Raw genomic sequence first — 27783 nt, 5'->3', positions numbered from 1 at the left:
TCAAGATCTACTCTCAGACATGTTTCCTGGGTTCTTCCCAATATATTTTAACCAGAATCTGCAGTTGATTCAGAGTGAAACCTATCCTCCTAGAGGAAGGACTATATTCCCCAACTTAGGGTTTGCTAACACCTGATCCTAGTTATTACTTTGGAGTCAATGAGCGGTAACAAGGGTGGATCTTGAGGAGGATAAGTGTTACTTTGTGATGCAACTGCCTCAGATAAAGCCTTTACAGAATCTCAAGGTAAGGGCAGGCTATTCTCCACTAGAAAATTGGAGGACACAGCTTGTGCCAGCTCAGAGTTCATGGAAACCTGAGGATTCAAGATTCTCAGCTCACCAACACAAATGTCCCCATCCTGTGATTTAGGGTTCCATTCTTTTTGTGTCAGCACTGACTTGGCTGGGGACTAGCAAGGCTGTGCATTCTGTCTCCTTTGCAGCCTTGCCACCTTTACTATTAGATTTGGGCCCCACCTTTACCATTAGATGCTCTGCATCTGCAGATGAGTTTCGTGAGAGTGCTATAGACGGGCTCTGGCTTTCACAGCATTCCTTGAGTTAAATGGCTATCGTGAGCCTGTGTCATTTTCTTTTTCAAAGCTCCTAAAGCATTTCAAAGTTGCAAGTGAATACTTAATCTTTATAATTTCCACTAGTCCCATTTCATTGTAGCACAGCTACTGCATAACCTAGCACTTCCCCTCCCATGTGCACTTCATCCAAATCCACTGAAGTAACTGATCCAGTCACAGGATACTATCCTGAGTCTTTGCTGTCAAAGGCCATTCCTGGTACTTACCATCTTAACTTGAGTTTATCCCTTGCCCAAAAGCAAAGCCTAAGACAAATGTTCTTATACCTGTAAGTGTTGTTATACAAGTAATTTATTTGGGAAGTGATCTGAGGGAACCAGAGGGAGGGGTAGAAGAGTGGAAAAGGGAAAAAGAGAAAGATAACATAGGGATGTATTATTATTGAGTTGGCCACTGCTATGGGTGACTGGAGCTCAACGTGATAGGATTTTCTGAGGAAGTTTATGAAATGCATTGCAGAACTGTCTTCCCAGCAGAGGGAAGGGAGAGCACTTATCTATCGGGCTTCCACCTCCCATTAGTCAAGAGTGGCCCCAAAGTCACTAGCTCCCCAACATCTTTGGGCTGCATATGTATGATACAGTGGGGTTCCAGTGGACATCCCAAGCCACAGTGTCAGAAGATCCCTGCAGAAGGAAGCAAGAGAGCCGTGACATGGGCCCAAGACAAGGTGCCATCAAATGGCTTCCGCTATCAGAAGTCTGCTGGAAAGTGTTCCACAGCAGTAATGGAGTAAGAAATGGGGCCAAGAGGATTTGCAGTGGCACACAAGATGTGCCCAGTACGTATGTTACAGACAATGGGTAGTTGACAACACAACTTAAAAATCAGTAGATAGCTTCGGCCTGAGAAAGATGATTGAAAAAAAAAATCAGTAATATCACTAGAAAATGGTTGTATAATTTTAAGATACATTTTTTATTTAAAAGCATAACATTACAAAGTTTGAAAAATAAAAAAAAGATTTTAACTATTTTTTGTTTGCTTTGTTTTCTTGTTTTTAACTTACTATTTTGAATGACAAAAAAGTGGCTCTTATATATTTGTCCGAAACCCTTGATAATATCTTTGTTTAAATAGCCTGAAACAGTTAAATTATTATGTACTAAAAACATTTACTGTACTCTCAGACTGACTCATATAAAATAACCTCATTTGTCAGGAGAGAGAAAGGTACATACAAAGTAGTAAATTATGAGTTTTGACAAAAGTAATAGGCATTTTTAGTTATTTAAATAAATTAAGGAAACATCCCAAAAGACATTTATACAGTAAAAAAAAAAAAGTAAATCATTTCAGGAAAAATAAACTGTATTATTACATTTAAATAAACATGAAAAAGATACTTGGATGATGGTTTTAATTTATCCAATAGTCTTCATGAAGGTTTTGTAGCTGATGGCAATGGAGCTTTTCCTTTCCACTTAGCAGCCTTTTCCATTTTCATCTGTAAATTTAACATATTTATTGATATAACTTGTAAACCATTCTAAAGAAAATAAAAACTTGCAGAAAACTCATTCAGATTCATGTCACAACCATTCCACAGTTATTAAGCTGCTAAATACAAAAGCCAAAATCTGTTAAAGGGACATAATTACACATTTTTAAATGGTTTTATTTTAATTTTACAGAAGCATTTTAATAAAAGTAACATGAATATTGCTTTAGAGAAAAAAAATTAATTTCAATTGCCACTAAAATTACAAGTGCTAAAATGACTAAACTTACATCCAGCCTATGCACATTCCCTACAGAGTTACATAATGCACCTAATCCACCTGGATTCTCTCTGGAACGTGGACTGCTTTAAGGATAGTTTCCTATAATTCTGGTTTCTATATTCCCAGTTACCTTTCTAAAAGCCTTTTCCTCCTCCATTGTAGTTAAAGCAAAAAAGCAGCACACATACCCTAAGCAGTGGCCTTCTACCTTTTTAGACACATAGAGACCTTTTCCAGGGGATTAAAGACCCCAGAGAACACAAACCCAACCTGCCTCCTACTCACTACCACTCACATTCACACACACCAATTTCCAGAGGCAACCCCACTGCCTTACCTCTGGAAGAGAAGGGGAGAGCAAGTCAGGGCCCATGGTAGAAGGCAGGGCCTCCGACCTTCTGAACTGATAGGAATAATATCAAGAAACCAGGAGAGACCTGGTAAAACCAGTCTATCCAATCTTATCAAACTGCAAGTAATACAAGCTTCCAATCATAAAACCAGATTAATCTAACCTCTGTCTCCTCCACATTTATTCCCTCTCTCGCCTCTTTGAGTTGGGTTGGGAACCTCATTCGGACACCATACACTCATATCATTCTTGCAAACCGTATCAAACAACAGGTCATCTGAAGGACCCCCAAAAAATACCCTATTCTAGGGCAAAAATTATAGGTTTTGATGTCAAATAGAAGAGAAAGTGAATCCTACTTCTACCATTTATTAAGCATTTGGGGCAATTTATTTAACAGTTTTACATTTGTAAAAAAAAATGTCATAGTAATAGCTACTCCTCAGGGTTGTTCTAAAGCTGTAAATAATATATATAAAGATCTAGGCACTTAAGCACTCGATAAATGCTAGACCCTTTTCCTCACTCATTTAAAGCCAAGTGCTAGATTTGTAGAAACATAAATTTTTAAGAAGCAAAGATGCCAAAATACAAACAAAAACCAAAGCAGTGTTTGTCATTTGAAATAGTACGCAGCAAACACATCCATCAACCATCTAGTCTTTTTTTTTTTCTTTTTGAGACAGAGTCTCGCTCTGTCGCCCAGGCTGGAGTGCAGTAACACAATCTCAACTCATTGCAACCTCTGCCTCCCAGGTTCAAGTGATTCTCCTGCCTCAGCCTCCCAAGTAGCTGGGATTACAGGCATGCACCATCACCCCCAGCTAATTTTCGTATTTTTAGTGGAGATGGGTTTACACCATGTTCACCAGGCTCATCTTGAATGCCTGACCTCAAGTGATCAGCCCACCTCGGCCTACCGAAGTGCTGGAATTACAGGCGTGAGCCACCGCCTCCGCAAACCATCTAGAGTCTTAAAAGCAAAGATACCTGCTCCTCTTTCTTTTGTTTGTTTTGTTTTTTTGTTTTCGTTTTTGTTGTTTTCTTTTGTTTTTTAAATTTCCTGGCAGGAATACAGTGCTTTGCACCTAGCAGACCTTTGATATTTGTTTCCTTAATAAAATTCTCCTTTCTTGGGGAAAAGAGACCAAGAATCATCCACAGCAGAAGAAAATAACTTGAACTGATATAGAAAAGCAACTTCTCAAGAGGATCTAAAAGCAGTGGGTAAACTATGTTACCACAGAGGTCTCACTTATCAAAGCCCACTTACACTCAGCATAGATTCTTCCCTGCCAGATGCTGCCAATGATTAGCAAAGAATGCAAGCAAAAACCAGATACACACATGGCACTGCTCTTGCGAGAGGCTCTGAACTATCAGACACACAGCTTCCTAATGATCCAAATGGTTTTGGAGTAAAAGACGACTACTAATAGCACGTATGGTACGTGTCACCTCAGAGGAAGTTATTTAGGTATAGGCTTCTTAGTTTTTATACTCCATTAATCACACATGGTGGAGAGTTTATAAGCTGTATCTCATAAATCTATAAATCACAGAGGCTAGAAAGTTATAAACTACATCTCATAAATCCATAAATTCCAGGGTTATGTTATTTTTTTCCCCCCCCAAGACAGAGTGCTGCTCTGTCGCCCAGGCTGGAGTGCAGTGGCACAATCTCGGCTCACTGCAACCTTGCCTCCTGGGTTCAAGCGATTCTCCTGCCTCAGCCTCCTGAGTAGCTGGGATTACAGGCGCATGCCACCATGCCCAGCTAACTGTGTGTGTGTGTGTGTGTGTGTGTGTGTGTGTGTGTGTGTGTGTTTAGTAGAGATGTGGTTTCACCGTGTTGGCCAGGCTGGTCTCAGACTCCTGACCTCATAATCCGCCCACCTCGGCCTCCCAAAGTGCTGGGATTACAGGCATAATACACCCAACCTATAATAAACAATCTTGACAGGCCAGGTATATCCTTTAAAACATTCACAAATAAGAATTCCTCTCCTTATCTTCTCACAAGCAAACACCATTGGCATGTTTTCAAAGCAGTCAAAACTCCAGGTTTCTGGAGAAGGGATGGAAGGAATTCTAGAACCTAGTCTTCCATAAGCCTGTGAGGAAAAACTAAAACTTGGCCGTGAGTGTGTGTATTCCAAGAATGAAGAGTGATTTGATTATAACTTTATACCCTGATGCTGCTGCAAAAGTTGCCTTTTCTTCCATCACTCTGACCATTTCATCTCCCTCGCTGACATCCTACCACACCTCTTTCCCCTTGCTATGATCTGAATGTTTTTATCCCCACAAAATTCATGTTGAAATCCTAACCTCCAATGTAGCGGTATTAGGAGATGGGCCCTGTGGGCAGTGATTAGATCATGAGTGCAGAGCCCTCATGAATGGGATAAGTGTCCTTATAAAAGAGGCCTCAAGACCCATCATGCCCCTTTTACCATATGAGGACACGGCAAGAAGATGCTATCTGCGGACCAGGAAGCAGGCCTCCACGAGACACCAAATCTGCCGGCACCTTGATTAGACTTCCCAGTCTCTGAAACTGTGAGCAATAAATTTCTATTGTTGATAACCCACCCAGCTTTACGGTATTTTGTTACAGCAGCCCAAACAGACCCTTAAACCACAACTTTTGAAAAGAACTTTCTGCAGTGATGGAAATGCCTTGTGCTATCCAATAAGGAAGCCACTAGCCACATGTGGCTACTAAGCACTTGAAATGTGATTGGTATGACTGAGGAAATAAACACTTAATTTTTAAAATTTAAATTTAGCCTTACAGAGCCCCATATGGAGAGTGACTAAAGCATGGATATAGAATGTTTCCATCACTGCAAAAATCTCTATTTTCTAGCTCTGACTTAAATTCTGTCCTCTCCCCTTCGACTTCAAAATTCTTAAGCTACTCTGTCTCCAACTTACTTCCTGAATTTACTTAATGTTCAACTTTTTCCATCCTTTCAGTTACTCAACAAGCTCTTGTCTAAGAGTCGTACAGGATACAACAAAAAGTGGCGGGAGTATCTTTACTTTTGTGGAGTTTATTACCCGGCTGGAGAGATAATGATGTCCACGAAACAACCACCCTAAAGAAAGCACTTGCAGCCATGTGGCTGAAATACTATTCCCCACACCTCATTAAGCCAACATTCTTTCATCTAGTAAAACAAAAAAACAAAATAAAACTCTCAAATATGAACATGGCCATGAAACATATCAAAAGTATAAGAAGTTGACATGTATGAAAGTATCAATTATATTTGTGTTAACTTTTTTAATTTTCCATAAATTCATAATTCACTAAAAACCTATTACACACAAAGCACTGTGCTAGGTGCTAGGGAAAATATAAAGATGAATAAAACACTGTGCTTATCTCCAAGGCATTTACACCCTGGTGAACTGAGTCACTTTCACTTACAGCTGTGAACACATGAAGACTTCACTTGTTGAGCCCTGGAAATTGTTAAAATATGTTTATGTTTAATGTTCCATTTCTTAAAGAATATTGGGTAATTTTTTTTTTTTTTTACATGGAGTTTCACTGTCACCCAGGCTGGAGCGCAGTGGCACAATCTTGGCTCACTGTAATCTCTGCCTCCCAGGTTCAAGCGATTCTCCTGCCTCAGCCTCCCAAATAGCTGGAATTACAAGCGTACACCACCATGCCCGGCTAATTTTTGTATTTTTTTTTAGTAGAGATGGGGTCTCCCCATGTTGGACAGCCTGGTCCCAAACTCCTAACCTCAGGTGATCCGCCTGCCTTGGCCTCCCAAAGTGCTGGGATTACAGGCGTGAGCCTCTGCGCCCAGGTGTGTATTGGGTAATTTGAACGAGTCTGGATACACCTAAAAGCCTCTAAGAAGAATAAGTAATACATATTAAGAATTCAAAACAGACGCCAGGCGCGGTCGCTCACGCCTGTAATGCCACTCCTTTGGGAGGCCGAGGCAGGCGAATCGCGAGTTCAGGAGATCGAGACCATCCTGGCTAACACGGTGAAACTCCATCTCTACTAAAAATACAAAAAATTAGCCGGGTGTGGTGGCGGGCACCTGTAGTCACAGCTACTCCGGAGGCTGCGATAGGAGAATGGCGTGAACCCGGGAGGCGGAGCTTGCAGTGAGCCGAGATCGCGCCACTGCACTCCAGCCTGGGTAACAGAGAAAGGCTCCGTCTCAAAAAAAAAAAAAGAATTCAAAATATACTCAATCTTTATTTGACAAATATTTTTAAATAAAAAATAAAGGTACACATATAAAAAAAGAAATTCAAGATACATATAATTTACAAATCTGCTGATATTGATGTTTATTACTGACAATTTTATTTGCACATTTATCCAATCTTTATGGCCTTCATAAATAAACCAGTGTATTAAATATCATGTTATTCTCTAGCCCTGTTTCTGCGTAAATTATTCTAATAAGCCTCAAGGCCTAATACCAACTGAAAGTAAAGACTTTATAAATTATTTTCAAGGATGTTCCACATTCAATATATAATCATTCTAGTGCTTTTGCTACAAGTAAATGCTTAATGCAAGTGGATTTCCTCAAAAACCTACCCTTTCCTGGTATCGTCTCTCAAAGAAAGCCATATCATCCTCTTCAGGTCTCCTTAATGAAGAAACTTGACTACTTGTACCTACTAACAAGGAAAAAAAAATCTAAGTAATGTATTTATATCATTACATATTCCCCTGAAATAAAAGAAGGAAAATTTTCCCCTGCCAGGTGATAATGTTTTATTTTTCAAACCAAAAATGGCCTAAATGAATAATTGGTCATACTACCTAATTCTCTTTTAGAGAGAATGGCATCACAGGACAAAAGTGTTTTTCACTAGCAAACATTCCCAAACAGTCCACAGTTCATATTAAATAGCTATTCCGTATAAGAGTACACTTAGTTTTGTCCAACTACTTTTTACATTTTATAACTAGAAATCCATGTTACACTTTGAGATAATGCACAAAAGTAATTATTGAGGTTTGGTATTGGCAACCATAGTAATGATAGTAACTGCTTCAAAATGTTTCAAAACTCAACTATTTTATCCATTTTTCATGGTACTCACTTTGTAAAATGGATCAAGCACTAATTTACATGCTGAAAGGAATTTTAAAAATTGCTTCTGTAGGAAAAAGTCTGGTTTTCTTGGTAGGTGCCCCAAGGGCCTAATTTCACAGAAAAGTTCACCTTCGTTGCAAGTGAATGTCTTCACTGGGTCCCTTCATTTCCAAAGCAGAATAGCAACCTGAACACTCGCGCTTCAGTTTCTAAAGCATATGAATTCACCCTCAATCAGCAACATGTAACTCCAGACAATCACCAGAGTACAGCTACAGTCTGTCGACTATCTTTCACAAAAGTCTTACTGAGAAGAGTCAGAAGGGATGGATGTTTAGAATAAGTGTTATCTACCCATTCCTCTGGAAACTCTGGGTCTATCCCTGGATCATGTGGGACCATTTGAGCCAAACCTCTTCCAGACTCATCTACACTGAGTTGCATTATAATGGCATATTACCATTTATCTAGTAAAATGGTATATCCCAACTCTTCAAAGGTGACTATCAGGCCAGGTGAAGTGATTCACACCTGTAGTCCCAGCACTTTGGGAGGTGGAGGCAGGTGGATTGCTTGAGCTCAGGAGTTCGAGACCGGCCTGGGCAACATGGCAAAACCCTGTCTCTACAAAAAATTCAAAATTTAGCTGGACATGGTAGTGCATTCCTGTAGTCCCAGCTACTCAGGAGGCTGAGGTGAGAGATCACTTGAGCCAGGGAGGTGGAGGTTGCAGTGAGCCAAGATCACACCACTATACGCCAGCCTGGGTAACAGAGCAAGACTCTGTCTCAAAAAAAAAAAAAAAAGAAAGAAAGAAAAGGTGACTATCGGAAACAAGCAAATGTCTGCTGTATTTGCTGAAATACAGCAGCAACTTTTACTTTAGCCATTAATCACTGAGGATCATTATACTGACTTAAAATCCAGCATGCCAGGCCAGGAGCAGTGATACATAGCTACAATCCCAGTGCTTTGGGAAGCTGTGGCAGGAAGATAGCTAGAGGCCAGGAGTTTGAGACCAAACTAGTCAACAAAGCAAGACCCTGCTGCAAAAAAAAAAAAAAAAAAAAAAAAGTTTTTTTAATTACCCAGGTGTGGGGGCACACCTGTACTCCTAGCTATGTGAAAGGCTGAGGCAGGAAGATCACTTGAGCCCTGGAGTTCAAGGTTAACAGTGAGCCATGATCACACCACTGCACACCAGCTTGGACAATAGAGCAAGAACTTGTCTCAAAAAAAAAAAAAAAAAAAAAAATTCCAGCATTGGTGTAACATTCATTAGCACTGAGGAACTCAGGCTTCCTCCTGTCTAAGAAAGAAAAACATGTAATTGACTGCACTTTCCTCTGTGCCTTGGCTGCCACTAAACTCAGTCAAAACTGAAGTTTAAACAAAGCAATTACATCAACCTTGAAGGCTGCCACAGTTGTGTCCTTCTCTTGGCTTCTTACTTCTATATATATTTTATCACTATGTACTAAGTTGTATGTTGCTTTTGCAAGCAGCCTTAAAATCCCTTGTGGGGAATGTCTAGGTGTATGAAAATACAGATAAATCAAAGAAAATTCTCATTTTAAAATATTCTAAAATACTAAATTTTAAATACCTAATAAGTCATACAAATTTATTCTTCTTGTTTTCAGTAAGGGAAATATAGAATACTGGTGCTTAAAAATGAATTGTACCTGCTCTTAATTTATACATGATAAAACCCTGCTAGCCTATGGTTATCACTGGATTACGCCTCTTTGGGAAAACCCAAAGGCAATTAGTCCACCAGAGGGCCCTCTTATTCAGACACCAGAGCATGTACCAGAACAAGGTTTAAAACTTCAAATTATAGTATTACCAGAATCCTTTAAATTCTCGGAGTTAGCTATTTTTCCCAACACAAAATGAAGTTGCTTGCTTTTTCTCAGTGTGTGGCTTACATAAAAGAAAGTAAAATGATAGCTTAACTTGAAATTAAATTATTGTAATAATGAAAAAAAGAGAGATGCCTGGAAAACAAATCAAAGCTCCATATTCTAATTTACTACATCCAAAAACAGTTCTAAACTTCATTTCATTACCATCTGTTAATGTCTCTGGAGAAGAACTAGATGATGCTTGAAACGCTTTTAGGAATGGGTTGTCTACTGCCGTAATGGGAGATTGTAAAAATTCAACTGAAGGTGCACCTGAGAAAACAACACATGGAGAATAAAAATTAAATATTTACAGGGATACAAACAAGTTATTACCTCTAATATAAATAAATTGGAACCTCAGCAGAATCATTAGAAATTCCTTCTATAAAAAGAAAAAAAAAAAATTAGACTGGGTGTAATGGCTCCTCATGCCTGTAATCCTAACACTTTGGAAAGCCAAAGCAAGAGGACTGCTTGAGGCCAGGAGTTCAAGACCAGTCTTGGCAATATAGGGAGACTCCATCTCTACCAAAAAAAAATATATAAAAATTAGTTGGATATGGTGGCGTGTGCCTGTAGTCCTACCTCCCTGGAAGGGTAAAGCAGGAAGATCACTTGAGCCCAGGAATTTGAGGCTGCAGTGAGCTATGATCACATCATTTCACTGGATCCGGCCTGGGCAACACAGTGAGACTCTGTCTTTTTATTTAGATTTTTGTCTGACATATAAAGTAAAAGCAAACGGGTAAAAGTATTCTGCACATTTCTGAAAAATTTTCACAGAAGAAAAGAATATTATGTACCTATGTTAGCATAGAAGTTCAAAATCTTAATATATAATAGTTATAAAACACTATCAAAAGCAAGACATTCATAATAAGGAACCTCTGGCTGAAAAGGGTAGAATAAGTGTATTTTTACTTTATTCCTTACTAGGAAGCCATCTGAAAACAAAGTATGAAAAATAAAGAAGAAAGTGCCTTCTTCAGTGAAATGAGGAAATATCCACAACTCCAAACCATAAACTAGAAAGACTAATTGCTAAATACATTGACTTCTGGACCAAAAGGAAGGAAGCTTCGGAGAAAATGTGTAGCTGCTCTGCCTTCTTCACAAACCACCACCTTCCCCCCACACTGCTATCTCTATACCACAGGTGAAGGAAAAAGTGAACTTTTGGTCCTAACTGGGTTAGAAGTTAGCCCCATCTTATAAACAGTGTGGGATGATTGCTCCGTCTCTCCCCGCGCCGCCCCCTCCATCCCCAGTGGCTCCCATGGGGCATGTGGGAATATGAGAGAAGGCTCTGGCCCACGCAGGTCCTTGTGCTGCCCTCTGGCGGTTGCAAGTGCTACTGATCTCAAATGCTCAACTTGAATTTAATAAGTTGGTCTCTCAGCTTGATAGGGCCTGGTAGCCTTATGCTTGCTCCCACTGTAAGTATAGACTCCCTCAATACCTGTCACTTCCTCTATTGAGTCCCCCAGATTAGGGGACCCACCTCCAGCTCTGCCCTCTGCTATGATAGATGGCATGGCTGGCCCACTGACTCACAGGTCAGCTGCCTTCTCACACCCCCAGAGAGCTGGAAATTATGGACTCCTTCCACATCAAAAAGGAACCAAATTCCAACAAGAGGTTTCCTCGGTCTAGGTATCTACATGGCTAATAGATCTGGAGTCCCTCTGCCCCTAGGTTCCTTTACACCTGAAATCAGAACAAAAACATCTTATATTTCCTCTCCTTTACTCTCACCTTTCTTCACCCCACCTTCTTTCATGGACCAAAAGGAAGAGGTTTCCTTTTTCTATAAAATCATGTGTCACATAAGACATTTTAGTCACCAATGGGCTGCATATACAATGGTGGCCCCATAAGATTATAATAGGGCTGCCCTATAATAGTGTAACATTTTATTGATTTATTTTGAGGCAGGGTCTCACTCTGTCACCCAGGCTGGAGGGTAATGGTGCCATCACAGCTCATTGCAACCGCTACATCCCAGGCTCACATGATCCTCTCACCTCAGCCCTCACCAAGTAGCTGGGATTACAGGCACACACAAAATACCATGCCCGGCTAATTTTTTGTATTTTTGTAGAGACATGGTTTCGCCATGTTGCCCAGGCTGGTCTCAAACTCCTGGGCTCAAGCGATCTGCCTGCCTCAGCCTCCCAAAATGCTGGGATTACAGGCATGAGCCACTGCACATGGCCCATTTTATTTTTTTATGCCATATTTTTACTGTACCTTTTCTATATTTAGAAAAATTTAAATATACAAATACCATTGTGTTACAACTGTCTACAGCATTCAGTACAGTAGCATGATGAACAAGTTTGTTGGCTAGGAACAAAAGACTATACCACGTAGCTAGGTGTGTAGTACACTCTACTATCTAGGTTTATGTAAGTACACTCTATGATGTTCACATAACAAACATCAACTAACAATGCATTTTCCAGAATGTATCCCCATCGTTTAGTGGCACATGACTATACCTTTGAAGATACTTAGTGTTAAAATACTAGAAGTCTCTAAAAGGCAAAGATGCCAGCTACTACCATTATTTAGCATTGTTCTGGAAGTACTAGCCATTTTGACTGGTCAAGAATAAGAGTCATAAATATTGGGAAAGAAGAGGCAAAAACATTATTTTTTAAAAATAAACTAAAAATTGAGTAAAAACTCTAAGATTAAGTAATAAGAATGGTAACAAAAGCAATGAAACACTTTTGCTTTTTTATAAACAAACAATAATCAGTAAGAAGATATAATGGAAGAAAAAATATCTCATGTATGATACTAATGAAAAAAAATTGGCCAGGAATGGTGGCTTACACCTGTAATCCCAGTACTTTGGGAGGCCGAGGCAGGCAGATCACCTGAGGTCAGGAGTTCGGGACCAGCCTGGCCAACATGGTAAAACCACGCCACCACTAAAAATACAAAAATTAGCCGGGCATGGTGGCACGCGCCTGTAATCCCAGCTACTCAGGAGGCTGAGGCAGGAGAATCACTTGAACCCAGGAGGCAGAGATTGCAGTGAGCCAAGATCATGCCACTGCACTCCAGCCTGGGAGATAGAACGAGACACCATCTCAAAAAAAAATTAAATACCTAGAAATAAACTTAATAAGGTTGTGCAAGCCTTCTGGGATAACAACTTCAGAATTCCACTTAGCTGCACAGACAAATAAATGAAAAGATAATATTTAAAAATATCAGTTCTACATGGTGGCTTACACCTGTAGTCCCAGCTACTCAGGAGTCTGAGGTGGGAAGATTACTTGACCTTAGGAGTTTGAGACCAACCTGAGCAACATAGTAAGACTCTGTCTCTAAAAAAAATATAAAACGTAAAATATTAGCCAGGCATAGTGGCATGTGCCCATAGTTGCAGCTACTCAGGAGGTTGGGTGGGAGGACTGCTTGAGCCCAGGAGTTCAAGGCTGCAGTGAGCTATAATCATATTACTGCAGTCCAGCCTGGGAAACAAAGCAAAACCCCATCTTAAAAAAAAAAAAAAATTATTTCTACATTCATCTACATATTCAATGTGATCTCAATTAAAATAATAGAGTGTTTATACCTTAACAAAATGATGCCAAAGTTCTGAAAGAATTAAAACGTAAGAATAGGTCAGGAAAATTCTGAAGCAATAAAATGAAGTCATAAATATTAACTAATTTATTTATTATAAAGCTGCAGTAATGAAAACAACATAGTAGCTGTACACAAATAGCCAACAATGTGGCAGACTAGGGAGCCCACAGAAATCTTCGGGTTGAACCCAACCCTGCTACTTATTAGCTGAATAACACTGAGCATGTTATTTTACTTCTCTGTACTGCGTATCCTCATCTGTAAACTAGGAATAATAATCTAACTCACAGAGTTGTTGTGAGGATTAAGTGAAATAATATATGTGATGTGGCTCAAACAACTGCTGGTAGTACAGAGTTGCAGTCATCAAACATCATCATCATCATCATCATTTTTTGACACTGGTAGTTGGGTTTTCTTTAGCTGTTGCTTGAACCTAACACAATTACGCACCCATAAAACTGCAGAAGAATTTACTTATGAAATTTAAGAAGCTAGTTATAAAATTACCTAGAAGAGAAAATGCACAAAAATATCAAGACAATCTTGAAAACAATCACAAAGACGAGGAATTTACCACATCAAATATCATGACATACTAGGAAGCTATCACAAAAAAATAAATATATATATATATATGTATAAAATATTGGCACAGGATAGACAAATGGGCCAATGGTACAAAATGGAGAATATGACAGAATATGGTGGAGTTTCCATGGAATACTATGCAGCCATAAAAAAGAATGAGTTCATGTACTTTGCAGAGACATGGATGACGCTGGAAGCCATCATTCTCAGCAAACTAATGCAGGAACAGAAAACTAAACACCGCATGCTCTCACTCACAAGTGGGAGGTGAACAGTGAGAATACATGGACACAGAGAGGGGAACATCACACACAGGGGCCTGTCGGAGGGTGGGAGGTGGGCGGAGGGAGGGCATTAGTACAAATAGCTAATGCATGCAGGGCTTAAAACCTAGACGACAGGTTGATAGCTGCAGCATATCACCATGGCACATGTATACCTATGTAACAAACCTGCATGTTCTGCACACGTATCCCAGAACTTAAAGTAAAATAAAAATAAAGAATACGGTAGAGTGTCAGATGCTTTGGGAAAGAATGGTGCTTGAATAACTGGCCATCAATTTAGACAAAAACTGAAGTTAGACACATCTACCTCACACTTTCACAAAAAATAAATTACAGATATATGAAAAAGCTAAACATAAAAAAATACTAAAATAAAATGCAGGAGAATATATTTATAAAACTGAAATAGGAAAGGCCTGTCTCCAAAATTTTTAAACTGTAAAGAAAAAAAAAATTAAGTTAAAAGACAAATGACAGGTTGAGAGAAAATGTCTGCAAAATAAATAACAAAAAAAAATACAGAATAATAAAAAGACTTCCTATAAGTCAATGATAAAAGATAAAAACAAAAAAAATGAGCAAGGGATATGAATAGGCCATTCACAGAAAGTGAAATGGCCAATAAATACGAAAAGATCCCTGTCTCACAAATAACCAGGGAAATCAAATTGAAACAACAATGACAATTTTACACATCAGACTGGCAAAAAAATCAAGTTTAATAATATCAATGATTAGCCTAAATGTGAGGAAAATAGGCAAGCTAAAGCATCAGTAGAGGAAGTAAACACAAGCAGAGCATTTCTGGAGGACATTTTGGCAGAATGTATTAGAATTTTACAGGTTAACATGCTCCAGTAGTTTTACTTCTCTGTATCCACCTTAGAGTCAAATTCATGTAAGGATACAGGCAGACAAATTCAAGGATTTTCTTGGCAAGATTGCTTGTAATGGCAAAAAAAGATGGAAATCTAAATGTCATGAACAAGGAAATGATTAGATAAACTGCTATTATCTATAGTGTGGAATACCATACAGCAGTTAAAAAGAATGAAGTAGACTTGTGTGTCCTGACACAACAGGCCTTTACATTTTTCTAAGCTAAAAAACAAGTAAAGCCAGGCATGGTGATGCATGCCTGTAATCCCAGCTACTAGGAAGGCTGAGACTGGAGGATCGCTTGAGCCCAGGAGTTCAAACCTAGCCTGGGCACCATAGCAAGACCCTATCTCTTAAACAATAAATACAAATAATTTTTAAAAATTAAACAGTAAATAGTAAAATTGTATGTTAAAGAGAAAAATTAATTGATGATAGCAAATTACCCTCGGGGAAAGAATCAGACAAAGAGAAGTATTCAAGGGTGCTTTGCAATTAATTTCTCTTATTTTTCCACTTAATTTCTATTGTTTGAATATTTTACAAGAAAATATACACTTGTATGGGCCTGGCATGGTGGCTTACACCTGTAATCCCAGCACTTTGGGAGGCTGAGGCAGGCGGATCACCTGAGGTCGGGAGTTTGAGACCAGCCTGACCAACATGGAGAAACTCCATCTCTACTAAAAATACAAAATTAGCCAGGTGTGGTGGCACATGCCTGTAATCCCGGCTACTCGGGAGGCTGAGGCAGGAGAATCGCTTGAACCTGTGAGGCTGAGGTTGCAGTGAGCCGAGATCGCACCATTGCACTCCAGCCTGGGCCACGAGAGTGAAACTCTGTCTCAAAAAAAACAAAAAAAGAAAAGAAAATATACACTTGTATTTATGTAATTTTTAAATGAAAAAATACATGCTTGTTGTAAAACAGAAAAAAAAAAAACTTACACACAAGTGTTTCGAGTAGACAGGGAACACATTCTGCTCCCCAGTCCCACTCAGCTCTCAGAAGGATCCATCTACCTTTAACAGTTTAGAATAGATCCTATTAAACTTTCCCTACATTATTTATAACATATATGTATGCAAGAAGATATATGTGTGTGCACACACATACATACATATTTTACTACAGAAGTGATTACATGTATATACATGTATGTTCATATACACACATGAACATAAGCCTACTGTTTCCAAAATGAAATGGATACAATAGCATAAGTTACCTACAGTAGAGTAACAGGTAAACTATATCATATCAAATAAAATAAATATTATTCAGCTATTTCAAACAATGGAGATGTGGATTCAAATTTGAGTACAAGTATTGGGATGAGAATGATCTCTGCCACGTGCTTTCTAAATTCTATAATGACAATACATTGTATGGTAGCAATAAAACCTCTTTCTTGGATACTAAATAGGTCTGAAAAAATAAAAAATAAAATAAAAATTTTAAAAACCTCTTTTAAAAAATAAAAATCAAATGAGAGAATGTTTTCTGAAAGAAAAATACTATGAAGTGCTTAACAAATATAAGCCTTCACTATTGCTAGCATACATAAAAACAATACGATGGGCTCACATTTCACATAGCATCACTTACCAATCCCACTGTCATCTAACCGCATGTAGCCTTCCGCCAGTGAGCTGAAACCAGTTAATCCTCCCATGGCTGCATAAGGAACATCCTGTCCCACTGGTTTTCCCTGAGCCAATCTTTCTTGCTTAGTTTCCACTACTGTGTCATGGGCATATGCAGGCTGACCACAAGCACAAGTGAAGCAGCTATGGAATCCTGAACACTTGGAACCTGAATCAAGATGTAAAGGGAGTTAAATTCTTAAACGTCCTATGTTGTCTACCCGAAAGACACTTAGCCTGGCAAAAGCCAGCTGAATCTAGATCCTCTGGCCCCTGTAACTCTTACCTCCAGCCACTGAACTCCTTCCTAGCCACTGTTCTTCTAAAACATGCTAAAGTAGTAACCGGATACAACACAGGAAAAAAAAAAAAAAAAAAAAAACCTGCAAAACACAAGCACTAAAAGAAATTGAAGAGCCAGGTAATGCAGGCCCTCTCCTCAAAAACGGAATTATAAGCGGCATGGCAGGGACAGCCCAGTGGCCAGGACCAGGTGAAAGATAATGTAGAAATCTTCCTACAGATCAACTCCCCATAAAAGCCAAATTGGAAGGCCAATCTGTAGACACAGAAAGGGTGTAGTGGAATCTTGTTCAGCAATAAAAAGGAAAGAAGTATTGATATAGGCTACATGGATGAATCATGAAAACATCATGCTAAATGAAAGAAGTCAGTCACAAAAGACCACATATTCTATGATTCTATTTATATAAAATGTCCAGAATAGGCAAGTCCAGAAACAGAAAGTAGAGTATGGGTTGCCTAAGGCTGGGGAGAGAGCAAAGTAAGGAATGACTCCTAGTGAATATGGAGTTTCTTTTTGGGATGACAAAAATGTTCTGAAGTGTATTGTGCTGGTGGTTACACAACATTCATGCTGATTATAAAAAATCATGAAGCTGCACATTTTAAATAGGTTAATTGTATGACATGTGAATTACGTCTTAACAAAGTTGTTGTATGAAAAAATCAAGCCATATTGTAATGGAGGCCAGAATATACCATTAACAAAATCTTTACCCACTCACACCTCTGACAAACATATATGGGAACAGCCAGGCGCAGTGGCTCATGCCTGGAATCCCAGCACTTTGGAAGGCCAAGGTAGGGAGATCACTTGAGGTCAGGGGTTTGAGAACAGCCTGGCCAACATGGTAAAACCCTGTCTCTACTAAAAACACAAAAATTAGCCAGGTGTGGTGGCGAGTGCCTATAATCTCAGCTACTTGGGAGGCTGAGGCAGGAGAATCACTTGAACCCTGGAGGCAGAGGTTGCAGTGAGCCGAAATCACATCACTGCACTCCAGCCTGGGTGACAAGAGCAAAACTCTGTTAAAAAATAACAATAATTATTTTATTTATATATATATATATATATATATGAACCAAGGCATATAAATAAATCAGTTTTCTCCAACTACTTCCATATTCAGCCAATGAAACATTTATTCCTGCCACTGTCATTAAAAATATTTTATTACATACTTCATCATAAGATTTCAACTCAAACTACTATAAAAACAACTGGATTGACTATCTCCTGAAGGAAACTAATGGACTACCACTCTACCTAGTTCAATGGATGATCCAGTGTAAGGGCAAAAGGCGTAGAGGTTGGAATTTGGGTACAGGTATTAAGGTAAGGGTGCTACTGCAAACAAAGTATTAAAATGATCATGCTATGTTAATCTATCAGCAAGCCATAAAAATTTTTTGACTTATAAAATGCTTTTTTAAAATCTATGAATAGAATTTAGTTGATTCAACTCCTGTATTCGAAAATTTGAATCAGAGCACATCTGGTAAATCTTCTTTTTTTTTTTTTGAGACGGAGTCTCGCTGTGTCGCCCAGGCTGGAGTGCAGTGGCCGGATCTCAGCTCACTGTAAGCTCCGCCTCCCGGGTTTACGCCATTCTCCTGCCTCAGCCTCCCGAGTAGCTGCGACTACAGGCGCCCGCCACCTCGTCCGGCTAGTTTTTTGTATAGAGACGGGGTTTCAACGGATTAGCCAGGATGGTCTCGATCTCCTGAACTCGTGATCCGCCCGTCTCGGCCTCCCAAAGTGCTGGGATTACAGGCTTGAGCCACCGCGCCCGGCCCCTACATCTGGTAATTCTTTAAAATCCATTACTATTACTTAAATTATCTGAACTACATGAAATGAGGGTTTATGATTATCAAGCATACCATTAACTCTGAATTCTTCCACAAAAATGAAATCTTAGAGTATCTATCCATTGAATTTTCCTTAGTTGTTTCATATTAACGCTATAACTGAATGTTAACTCCACAACTAATACAATTGAATATTAACTCTACAACCAGCACAAAGGCACGTTAAATATTCAAGGAAGACGTATAAACATTCTGAGTTTATGTGTTTATAATTATATAACTCACATATATTGCACATAAAGCCAGGCGCAGCACTGTGCTGATCAGCAAAGTGTTTGCACCTGCAGCGAATGGGCTGGCTGCCATTCAAGGGGACATAAAGGTAAGCCCTGCACTGGCAGCCAGTCACTCGGCAGGGCAAATCAATGGGGCGCTGCTGAGGAATCGTTTCCAAGTCAGTTTTATGTTGTTTATACCTAAAAAAATGAGAGAGAGAGAGAAATCTGAACACAATACAGGTATTATCAAAAATTACAATTTCTATTATATTAAAGGCAGATACGATTTTTTAAATTATTACTGTTTTATTATTCTTCACAGTAAGGTGAAAATAAACTCTCCTACATATAGTACTTGTATCAGCATGTTGCTTTGGTCAGAGGAAATCTTCACTCTTTTAGATTTCTATTTTTAGTTATTTAAGAAGCTGTTTCACAGCAATACAAAGAATAATTATATAATTTCCTCAAAACACTTACCTCTACAGATACCTTAATATAGAAGCACAACCTAAGAGTATGAAAAAGTTCAGGTCGGGTGCAGTGGCTCAGGCCTGTAATCCCAGCACTTTGCGGGGCCGAGTCGGGCGGATCACCTGAGGTCGGGAGTTCGAGACCAGCCTGACCAACATAGAGAAACCCCGTCTCTACTAAAAATACAAAACTAGCTGGCCATTATGGCACATGCCTGTAACCCCAGCTACTCAGGAGGCTGAGGCAGGAGAATTGCTTGAACCCAGGAGGCAGAGGTTGCGGTGAGCCGAGATCGCGCCATTGCACTCCAGCCTGGGCAACAAGAGCAAAACTCTGTCTCAAAAAAAAAAGAAAAGAATGTTATTTTTATCAAAGTGCATTACTTAAATTTATTTCCATATGTTTGCTACTTAAAATAGAAATACATTCAATAAACGCGTATTTAATTTATTTTAATATAACTTTTGACTTCAAAATAAATTATCAATATTTTTGAAAGCCAAAGCTCCTTCTTATACTACTGTGATTTTCTTAAAGAAGACCACTCACTTTCTTCTCATAGGTGATATTCAGTAAAATAATACTAAATTTATTATTCTCAATATTAATCAAAGAAAAATCCAAATTAAAATGAGATACCATTTTAACTTAGCAAAAAGAGTCAAAGTTTTTTAAAACTATATGTAATACACAATGTTATCAAGACTGTTACGAAAGGGCCAGGTGCCAGTGGCACATGCCTGTAATCCCAGCACTTTGGGAGGCCAAGGCAGGTGGATCACTTGAGCTCAGGAGTTCGAGACCAACCTGGGCAACACGATGAAACCCCGTCTCTACTAAAAATACAAAAATTAGCCAGGCATGGTGGTGCATGCCTGTAGTCCCAGCTACTCGAGAGCCTGAGGCAGGAGAATCCCTTGAACCCGGGAGGCAGAGGTTGCAGTAAGCTGAGATTGCGTCACTGTACTCCAGCCTGGGCAACAGAGTGAGGTTCTGTCTCAAAAAAGAAAAAAAGAGTGTTACAAAAGAACAAATGCTATTTAATAATGTTTCAAGAAACGTTAAAAGGTCCATTCTTTGAACCAGAAATTTCATTTTTGGAAAATATACCCTAAGAAAATAATTCCATTTATAGAAAAAGCTTTATGCATACCAATAATATTAGCAATAGTACTTACATCAGCTACATGATACACACACCCACACAACATAAAAGAACTAGTAAGTAAATTACTAGACAACAGGTTTTCAAACCTTTTAGCGGTGAAACCTCTTTGTCAAATAACATCTTTTATAGAACGAGAATACATAAAACAAATGCAGAATTGGTTAGAGCAAGAGGAAGAACAGAATAGAGTTTCCCCTTCTCCTAACCTGCCCTTCCACCTGGCACACCCCCAAGGCTCTCTCACAGCTCCGGAGAACACAGATAAACACCACTGGACTAGCTGGACTAGCTGGCAGGTATTTAAAATCTTGTTTTTGACCAGCACATAACAACGTGGAAACATATTTCTATGATTTCTGTCATTAAAAAGTGGCTCAGTATTTTACGCAAACACATAATTAACAACAGTTAAATGAACCATGTAAAGAAAAAGTCAGGCCGAGCACAGTGGCTCATGCCTGTAATCCCAGCACTTTGGGAGGCCAAGGCAGGGGAGGCAGCCTCAGGATCACCTGAGGCTAGGAGTTCGAGAGCAGCCTAACCAACATGGAGAAACCCCATCTCTGCTAAAAATACAAAATTAGCTGGGAATGGTGGTGCATGCCTGTAGTCCCAGCTACTCGGGGGGCTGAGGCAGGAGAATCGCTTGAACCCATGAGGTAGAGGTTGTAGTGAGCCAAGATCATGCCATTGCACTCCAGCCTGGGCAAGAAGAGTGAAACTCTGTCTCAAAAAAAAAAAAAAAAAAAAAAAAAAAAAAAAAAAATTAAAAAAAAAAAAAAAAAAAAAAAAAAAAAAAAAAAAAACTAGCAGCTGGCTTTGGGTAGTGAGCTGCTTCTATATATTGTATATAGAATATATTCTATGTTTCTATATATCCCCCATTTTCCTTAATAATCATATATCACTTTTATGGTTGGGGGGAAAGTTTGGAAGAAATCTCACTGAGTGGATCAGTACTAAATACAATAACTTCTCCATCAAAGTTGAGTTGGGTCAGCTGAGCATGGTGGCGCACACGTGTAATCTGAGTACTTTGGAAAGCCCAAGGTAGACAGATCACTTGAGCCCAGAAGTCTGGGCAACAAAGCCAAACCACTTCTCTACAAAAAAATACAAAAATTAGCTGGATGTGGTGGCACACGCCAAGAAAAACAGTATAAGAACTGTACAAAAACACAGTGCCTCTGGCCACAGCTACTTGGGAGGCTGAGGTCAAAGGATCGCTAGAGCCCAGGAGGTCGAGGCTGCAATGAGCCAAGATCATGCCACTGTACTCCAACCTGAGTGACAGAGTAAAACCCTGTCTCAAAAAAAAAAAAAGTTGAGTTGGATCAATTCTGACGTTCAAGTCCATGCTGTATAAGTTATACAGAGATTAGAAAGTGGCACTAAATTTGTGTAAGAATAAATTATAAAACTATCACAAACTTACCAAACCCCTCTTTAATTCTGAAAGATATCAACACATCTCTTATCCTCTATTCCTCCTCAGTGTTTTTAGCTGGGGTTGCTAAATAAATTTATAGTCAATCTATATACAACATTACTCATCCTAGCAACTGCCTAACAAACTCTGGCAAACTGCAACTCTGTAAATAGCAACTATACAAAGAGTCTCTGTGAAAGAGCCCCAGAAATTGCTATCAGAATAGGGTGGTTCCTCTTGGAACCGAAAGTTAAAGTTGCTGTCTGAAAACATGGAATAGGTTCAGAGACTTTTCTGTGAAGCAGCTTAGGTATTCTGAACTTCACAGCTGTAAGACAGTAGCAAAATTTAAAGTAGAGCACACACACAGCAAAACGCAAAGTTCAGACACAGACAACTCAAGTCAAAAACTGGAGCCTCACTTCCTTCCTTTCCTTTAGGCACTTTTCTTGGAACATGACCATTTGTAATGCAAAGCAGTGTGCTTGTTTGTTTAAAGAAAGGTATCAACATAGCAGATCCTTAAGGTATAAAAGGCCATTAGTAAATTTGAGGAGAAATGTTTATACTTATAGATGGACAGCATGATCACTGTGGGCCAATTCAAGCAATGCTTGATGACCCATTCTCTACCTTCTCCAGTGATGTGAGATGTAGGTAGACTCTGCTCCCCAGTCAAACTGAAAGACCCCTGGCAAAGCCACAGGGCCACCAAACATTTTTACCAATGGCAGGAGAACTGCTTAAGGTGGTAAGACTCCATGATGTGCGCTAATAGGATATGATGGAAAAATTTTAATTATAGCTTTAAAAACCTTTAGATAATTTTTGTGGGGTTTGTTTTCTTGTTTTGTTTTGTTTTGTTTTGTTTTGAGACAGAGCCTCATACTTGTCGCCCAGGCTGGTGTACAGTGGTGTGATTTTGGCTCACTGCAACCTCACCTCCCAGGTTCAAGCGATTCTCCTGCCTCAGCCTCCCAAGTAGCTAGGATTACAGGCGCGTGCCACCACACTCGGCTAATTTTTTGTATTTTCAGTAGACACAGGGTTTCACTATATTGGCCAGACTGGTCTTGAACTGCTGACCTCGTGATCTGCTCACCTCGGCCTCCCAAAGTGCTGGAATTATAGGTATGAGCCACTGCGCCCAGCCAATTTTTGTTTTTTAAGAGACAAAGTTTCACTCTCTGTCACCCAGGCTGGAATGCAGTTGCACAATCACAGCTCACTGCAGACTAGAACTCCTGGGCTCAAGCAGTCCTTCTGCCTCGGCCTCCCAAAGTTCTGGGATAACAGATGTGAGCCGCCATCCCCAGTTGATGATTTCTACTCTACTACATAAAGGACAATTGTTAAATGTTTCTTAATCATCACAATTTGTAGAAGTAAGATATGCTTAGCTTTTTATTTTCTAATTATCAAAAAACTTTGCAATAAAGTATCTTACCTATGCGTACAAAAGCACAGTGTCTCTGGGCCCACAAGTTTACAATCCATCCCTGTTGGTGACCGCCAGCTCACAAATAATCTGTTTTGTAAGCGCAGAGGTAAAACTTTTCTTTTGTATTCTTCATATTCTTCAGGAGTAAAAAGTTTCCCTCCATCATCCTCACCAACAATTCTACAATAAAAATATATATTTCTCTTAAACTTTGAGTATTTATTTTCCGGGTGAGCTATGACCAGGCCACTGCAAATATTAAATAAATTTGTAAGCTTTTATTTTATAAATCTGTCTTTTCTGACAGATGTGGCAGGCCAGGTCTCCGTAACACCTGTTACTGCACTGACTGAGTGGTGAAGTTAAATACTAAAAGCTGATAGAACCAGTGTCCTTATACAAAGGCTGGAAAGTAACAACAGCCCACAAAGAGTTTTGCCCAGGCCTTTCCTGGGCCTTGCAGCATGACAAGATAACGAAGGAATTCTTAAAGGATCCATTTAGGACTAAACAAGTTTTATTGGGGGTCTGAAGAAACTCCCCAGACCTCCACAAACAAGTTTATTGGGGGTCTGAAGGAACTCCCCAAACCTCCATGATTTAGCACGAGACAAGACAAGAGTAATCACCCCAGCACCTGGACCCATTTAGATTAAGTAAATTACTGAGGCTCCAGAAAAAGGTCTTCAGGACTCAGATCTTAGTTATAGATTAGAAGTTAATCATTTATGTCTTTAGATAAATGCACACTTACACATAAACATATAGCTTAAAAGGTATATAAGCTCTGGAAAACTTTGTAATTTTGAGTTAGTCTGCCAAGATCTTCCAGGCCTTCTCCCTATAACCAGTTACAGAAATAATCTCCCTTGTTTCCCAGTTCGTCTGAATCGCATTATTGGGCCATGAGAATAAGCAGCCCAACCCTCGGTTTGATCCAGAAACATAGGTGCCTCAGCCATGAACCTAGTGATGGGTGAGAAAAGAAATCTTTTCTCCCTTAACTTCCTATACAAGAGGGTTATTAATAGGAAAAACAATGAATTCATAACACAACTTTACTGATCCAGGTTTATCAACAGAGGATTACCACATATTCATCTCAGTTTTTCCTTTGATACTGAAGCAAAGATTCTCATTCTTCTCATTAAAGGTAGAGCCTTAACTGCTAAAAATTCTAACATTTTCCTCCTTTGAAAATGTATCCCAAAAAAGTACAAAAAATATCAAAGCAGAAGCCAATATGACTAATTTCCATACCTGTCTCCAAACCCTGGCCAGGGGTTTAAACATGTGGAACCTAAATACACACTTGGTTCAGCAAAAGCTCAAACTACATTTGTGTATTAGGTAATCAGGTTTATCATTGTTTAATTTCAGAAGTAAGAACCCAAAATTTTATGGGAAAATATTAAGCCCCCACTATTTCTATGAAACGAAATTAAGAGTTGGCCTCCCTGGAGGAAAAGAAAGCACACCTAAAAGAAGTTTTTCCAAAACTGAAGACATTTCTCCCTGAAAATACTCCCCTTGAAAAGTCACAAAAAGTGATATTTGTAGAATGCTACATGCTTTTTTATGCAATACATGCTTTTTTCCGTACTTTGAAGCCTTTAGCTGAAGTAGAAAATAAAAACCATTGCTCTATGTGCTTGCCATTAAAAAAAAAAAAAAAAAAGAAAAGAAAAACCAATGTATAAGCTATGAAATAATCAAAACTATCTTCTTTACACAGACAATCTAGATACATAATAGCAAAGAAACAAAGGGCATTTATTTCTGAGTTAAATTTTGGGCCATTTCACTTTCTTGTACCTATTAAGAATACCAACAGGTATTAAGATCTTAAGATAAATACGGATCTTTAAAAGATCTTTTAAAAGTAAGATGTCATTGGTATTTAAGTACTAAACCAGTGCAACTCAAATTTTATTGTACTTACAGAATCCCCAGGGGATCTTGTTCAAATGCAGATTAAAACTCACAGCACAGTGGCTCACACCTGTAATCCCAGCACTTTGGGAGGCTGAAGCAGGCGGATTACTTTAGGTCAGGAGTTCGAGACCAGCCTGGCCAATATAGCAAAACCCCGTCTCTACCAATAATGAAAAAATTAGCAGGGCGTGGTGGTGGGTGCCTATAATCCCAACTACTCTGGAAACTGAGGCACTGAGAATTGCTTGAACCATGGAGGCAGAGGTTACAGTGAGCTGAGATAGCGCCACTGCACTCCAGACTGGGCAGCAGAGCAAGACTCTATCTAAAATATATATATATATATTTATTTATATATTTATATACCTGTATATAAATGTATAAATATATATGTGTATATATGTTACTCCCACAGTGTGAGTAACAAGGCTGCATGCTTCCCCTCCCAACTGACTCCCACCAAAGCACCTAGACAAGACCAAATCCAGGAAAACTCTTAGGAAGGAAAGTTTGTTTCCTTCTAAACTCATATTTTGACTCATCTTCCCTCCCCACCTTCCCAGCCCACCTTTTCACATCTAGGCACTCAAGTCCTGTTTTCCCCACTTTTCTAAAATCCTGACGTCAGTAAAGGACCTAATAATCTCTTTCAGAGGGAAGTGTTTCAAGTTATTTATGGTTGCAAAAATAATTTCCCAGCTGGGCACGGTGGCTCAGGCTTGTAATCCCAACACTTTAGGAGGCCAAGGCGGGCGGAGCCCAGGAGTTCAAGACCAGCCTGGGCAACATGGTGAAATCCCGTCTCTACAGAAAATACAAAAATCATCTGGGCGCCTGTAGTCCCAGCTACTCGGGAGGCTGAGGCAGGAGAATCACTTGAACCCAGGAGGTGGAGATTGCGGTGAGCCGAGATCGCGCCACTGCACTCCAGCCTGGGCAAGAGTCAGACCCTGTCTCAATAAAATAAATAAATACATAATTTCCCACCAGGTCTGCCCTAACATGTTCGGAGCTAGGCAAGAATTAACTGGAGGCCCACAATTCACATATCTAAATATCCAAGTTATCAGTCAACACCAGCTCCAGCAACTTGCTCCCAGGCAATAGCTCTGGAGAACTGGAGGCTCAAGGAGCCGGCTCTGCTCTGCGCGAGGACTGGATGGTGGTTGTTCTGACCCTGAACCGGGCGTGGGAACTGACCCCATCAAGCTCCTAGCCCTTATTCTTCTGGCTCAGAATCTCCAGGCAGTTCTAAGGGTTACCGAAAACTACACCAACGGGGCAGTCGAAGCGCGGGAGAGCAGTCAGCTGGGGGGCCGTCTGCGCGCACACCTCTGGGTCATCTGGGTCGCCCACGATGCCTCAGAGGAGGCCCTGTCGCTCGCTCCGGCCTCCCTGGCCGAGCCTGGAGCGTCTCCCCTCTGCTTGTACACACACATCCTCCCGCCCCAGCTCCGCGTCCTCTGGCGGCCCTCTCCAGGACTTCCCATCCGCCCAGATTCCGGACGATCAAAACCCCCAGGAAGCGGAAAAAGAGCGCGTCGCTGCAGGTGCACCAGCCTCGGTCAGGACCCAGGACAATTAGCCGGGTCCTCAGGCCAAAGGAGCGCCTACGTTTCCAGTTTCGGAAGGGGTTTCTCCAGAACACCAAAACACCAGTCGGTGCCTTTCTCCTAAAACCAGCACCTCGGGGTGGGGAGTGCGTTCAGAAGTTCACGGTTGACCCTATTACTGGGTTAATTTGATGCATGCTAACTTCTATAGCCTCTAGTACTCGATGTGAATGTTTTCAATGGCCATTTAAAAAACAGTTGGACCTCTGTATCAACTAGAGTTAGCCATCCTTCTTGGAAGGGAGCAGAGCGACCTCTTAAATGGCATCGGAAGACTCATCATTGCATAGAACTGCGTGGCCCTACAATATTTAATTAGGCAAAGACGAAACTGGAATTAATCTAGGCCTCCCCCAACAACCCAGGCAAAGATTCAGGGAACCCCCGCGGACACCCGCCGGGCCCCTGCCCTCGCCCTCAGCCCAGGGATCGTGGCCCCTTGGAGCGGCGAAGGGCCGGCCCGGAGCCACAGCCTCACCTCCTATGCTCCAGGTACTCGTCCACTGCCGCCGCGCGGCGGGGAGGCAACGTCAGCCGCTCCATGGCCGGTGGGGAAGCCAAAGGCGCCCTCCCTGCTGGCCCGCAGACCGCGAAGCCCGACCCGGCCCCGCCCCCTCCAGGCGCTGCGCCCCGTCCGCCCGCATC

General features: G+C 40.2%; 1 protein-coding gene across 5 annotated transcripts; it reads right to left on the bottom strand.

Moving 5' to 3' along the window:
- Window positions 1-1490: 1490 nt before the first annotated feature.
- FAM221A (family with sequence similarity 221, member A) lies at window positions 1491-27783 on the bottom strand. Of its 5 annotated transcripts, XM_011973949.1 has the most exons (8): window positions 27617-27783; window positions 23597-23770; window positions 19086-19276; window positions 16648-16854; window positions 9838-9945; window positions 7261-7343; window positions 1946-2046; window positions 1596-1749 (listed from the first exon to the last, which is right to left on the bottom strand). In XM_011973949.1, exons 1-7 carry the CDS (start codon window positions 27679-27681, stop codon window positions 1978-1980), a joined length of 897 nt encoding a protein of 298 aa, XP_011829339.1. In that variant the 5' UTR covers window positions 27682-27783; the 3' UTR covers window positions 1596-1749; window positions 1946-1977. The 5 variants fall into 5 exon arrangements, with proteins under 5 accessions (XP_011829338.1, XP_011829340.1, XP_011829341.1 ...); XM_011973948.1 differs by having other exon boundaries at window positions 1491-2046; XM_011973950.1 differs by lacking the exon at window positions 9838-9945 and having other exon boundaries at window positions 1491-2046.

Source organism: Mandrillus leucophaeus, unplaced genomic scaffold (genome assembly GCF_000951045.1).
Source record: "Mandrillus leucophaeus isolate KB7577 unplaced genomic scaffold, Mleu.le_1.0 Scaffold140, whole genome shotgun sequence".
NCBI classification, from domain to species: Eukaryota; Metazoa; Chordata; class Mammalia; order Primates; family Cercopithecidae; genus Mandrillus; species Mandrillus leucophaeus.
This window is presented reverse-complemented; position numbering and strand designations above follow the sequence as displayed.

What these genes read in the sequence shown, in the direction of transcription:
- FAM221A (XM_011973948.1), bottom strand. Translation starts at nt 27,681, where the DNA reads ATGGAGCGGCTGACGTTGCCTCCCCGCCGCGCGGCGGCAGTGGACGAG. An exon ending in GAGTACCTGGAGCATAGGAG is followed by an intron (nt 23,771 to 27,616) that starts GTGAGGCTGTGG and finishes TTTTTATTGTAG; the next exon opens with AATTGTTGGTGAGGATGATG. An exon ending in TCCAGAGACATTAACAGATG is followed by an intron (nt 7,344 to 9,837) that starts GTAATGAAATGA and finishes TTTCCTTGTTAG; the next exon opens with TAGGTACAAGTAGTCAAGTT.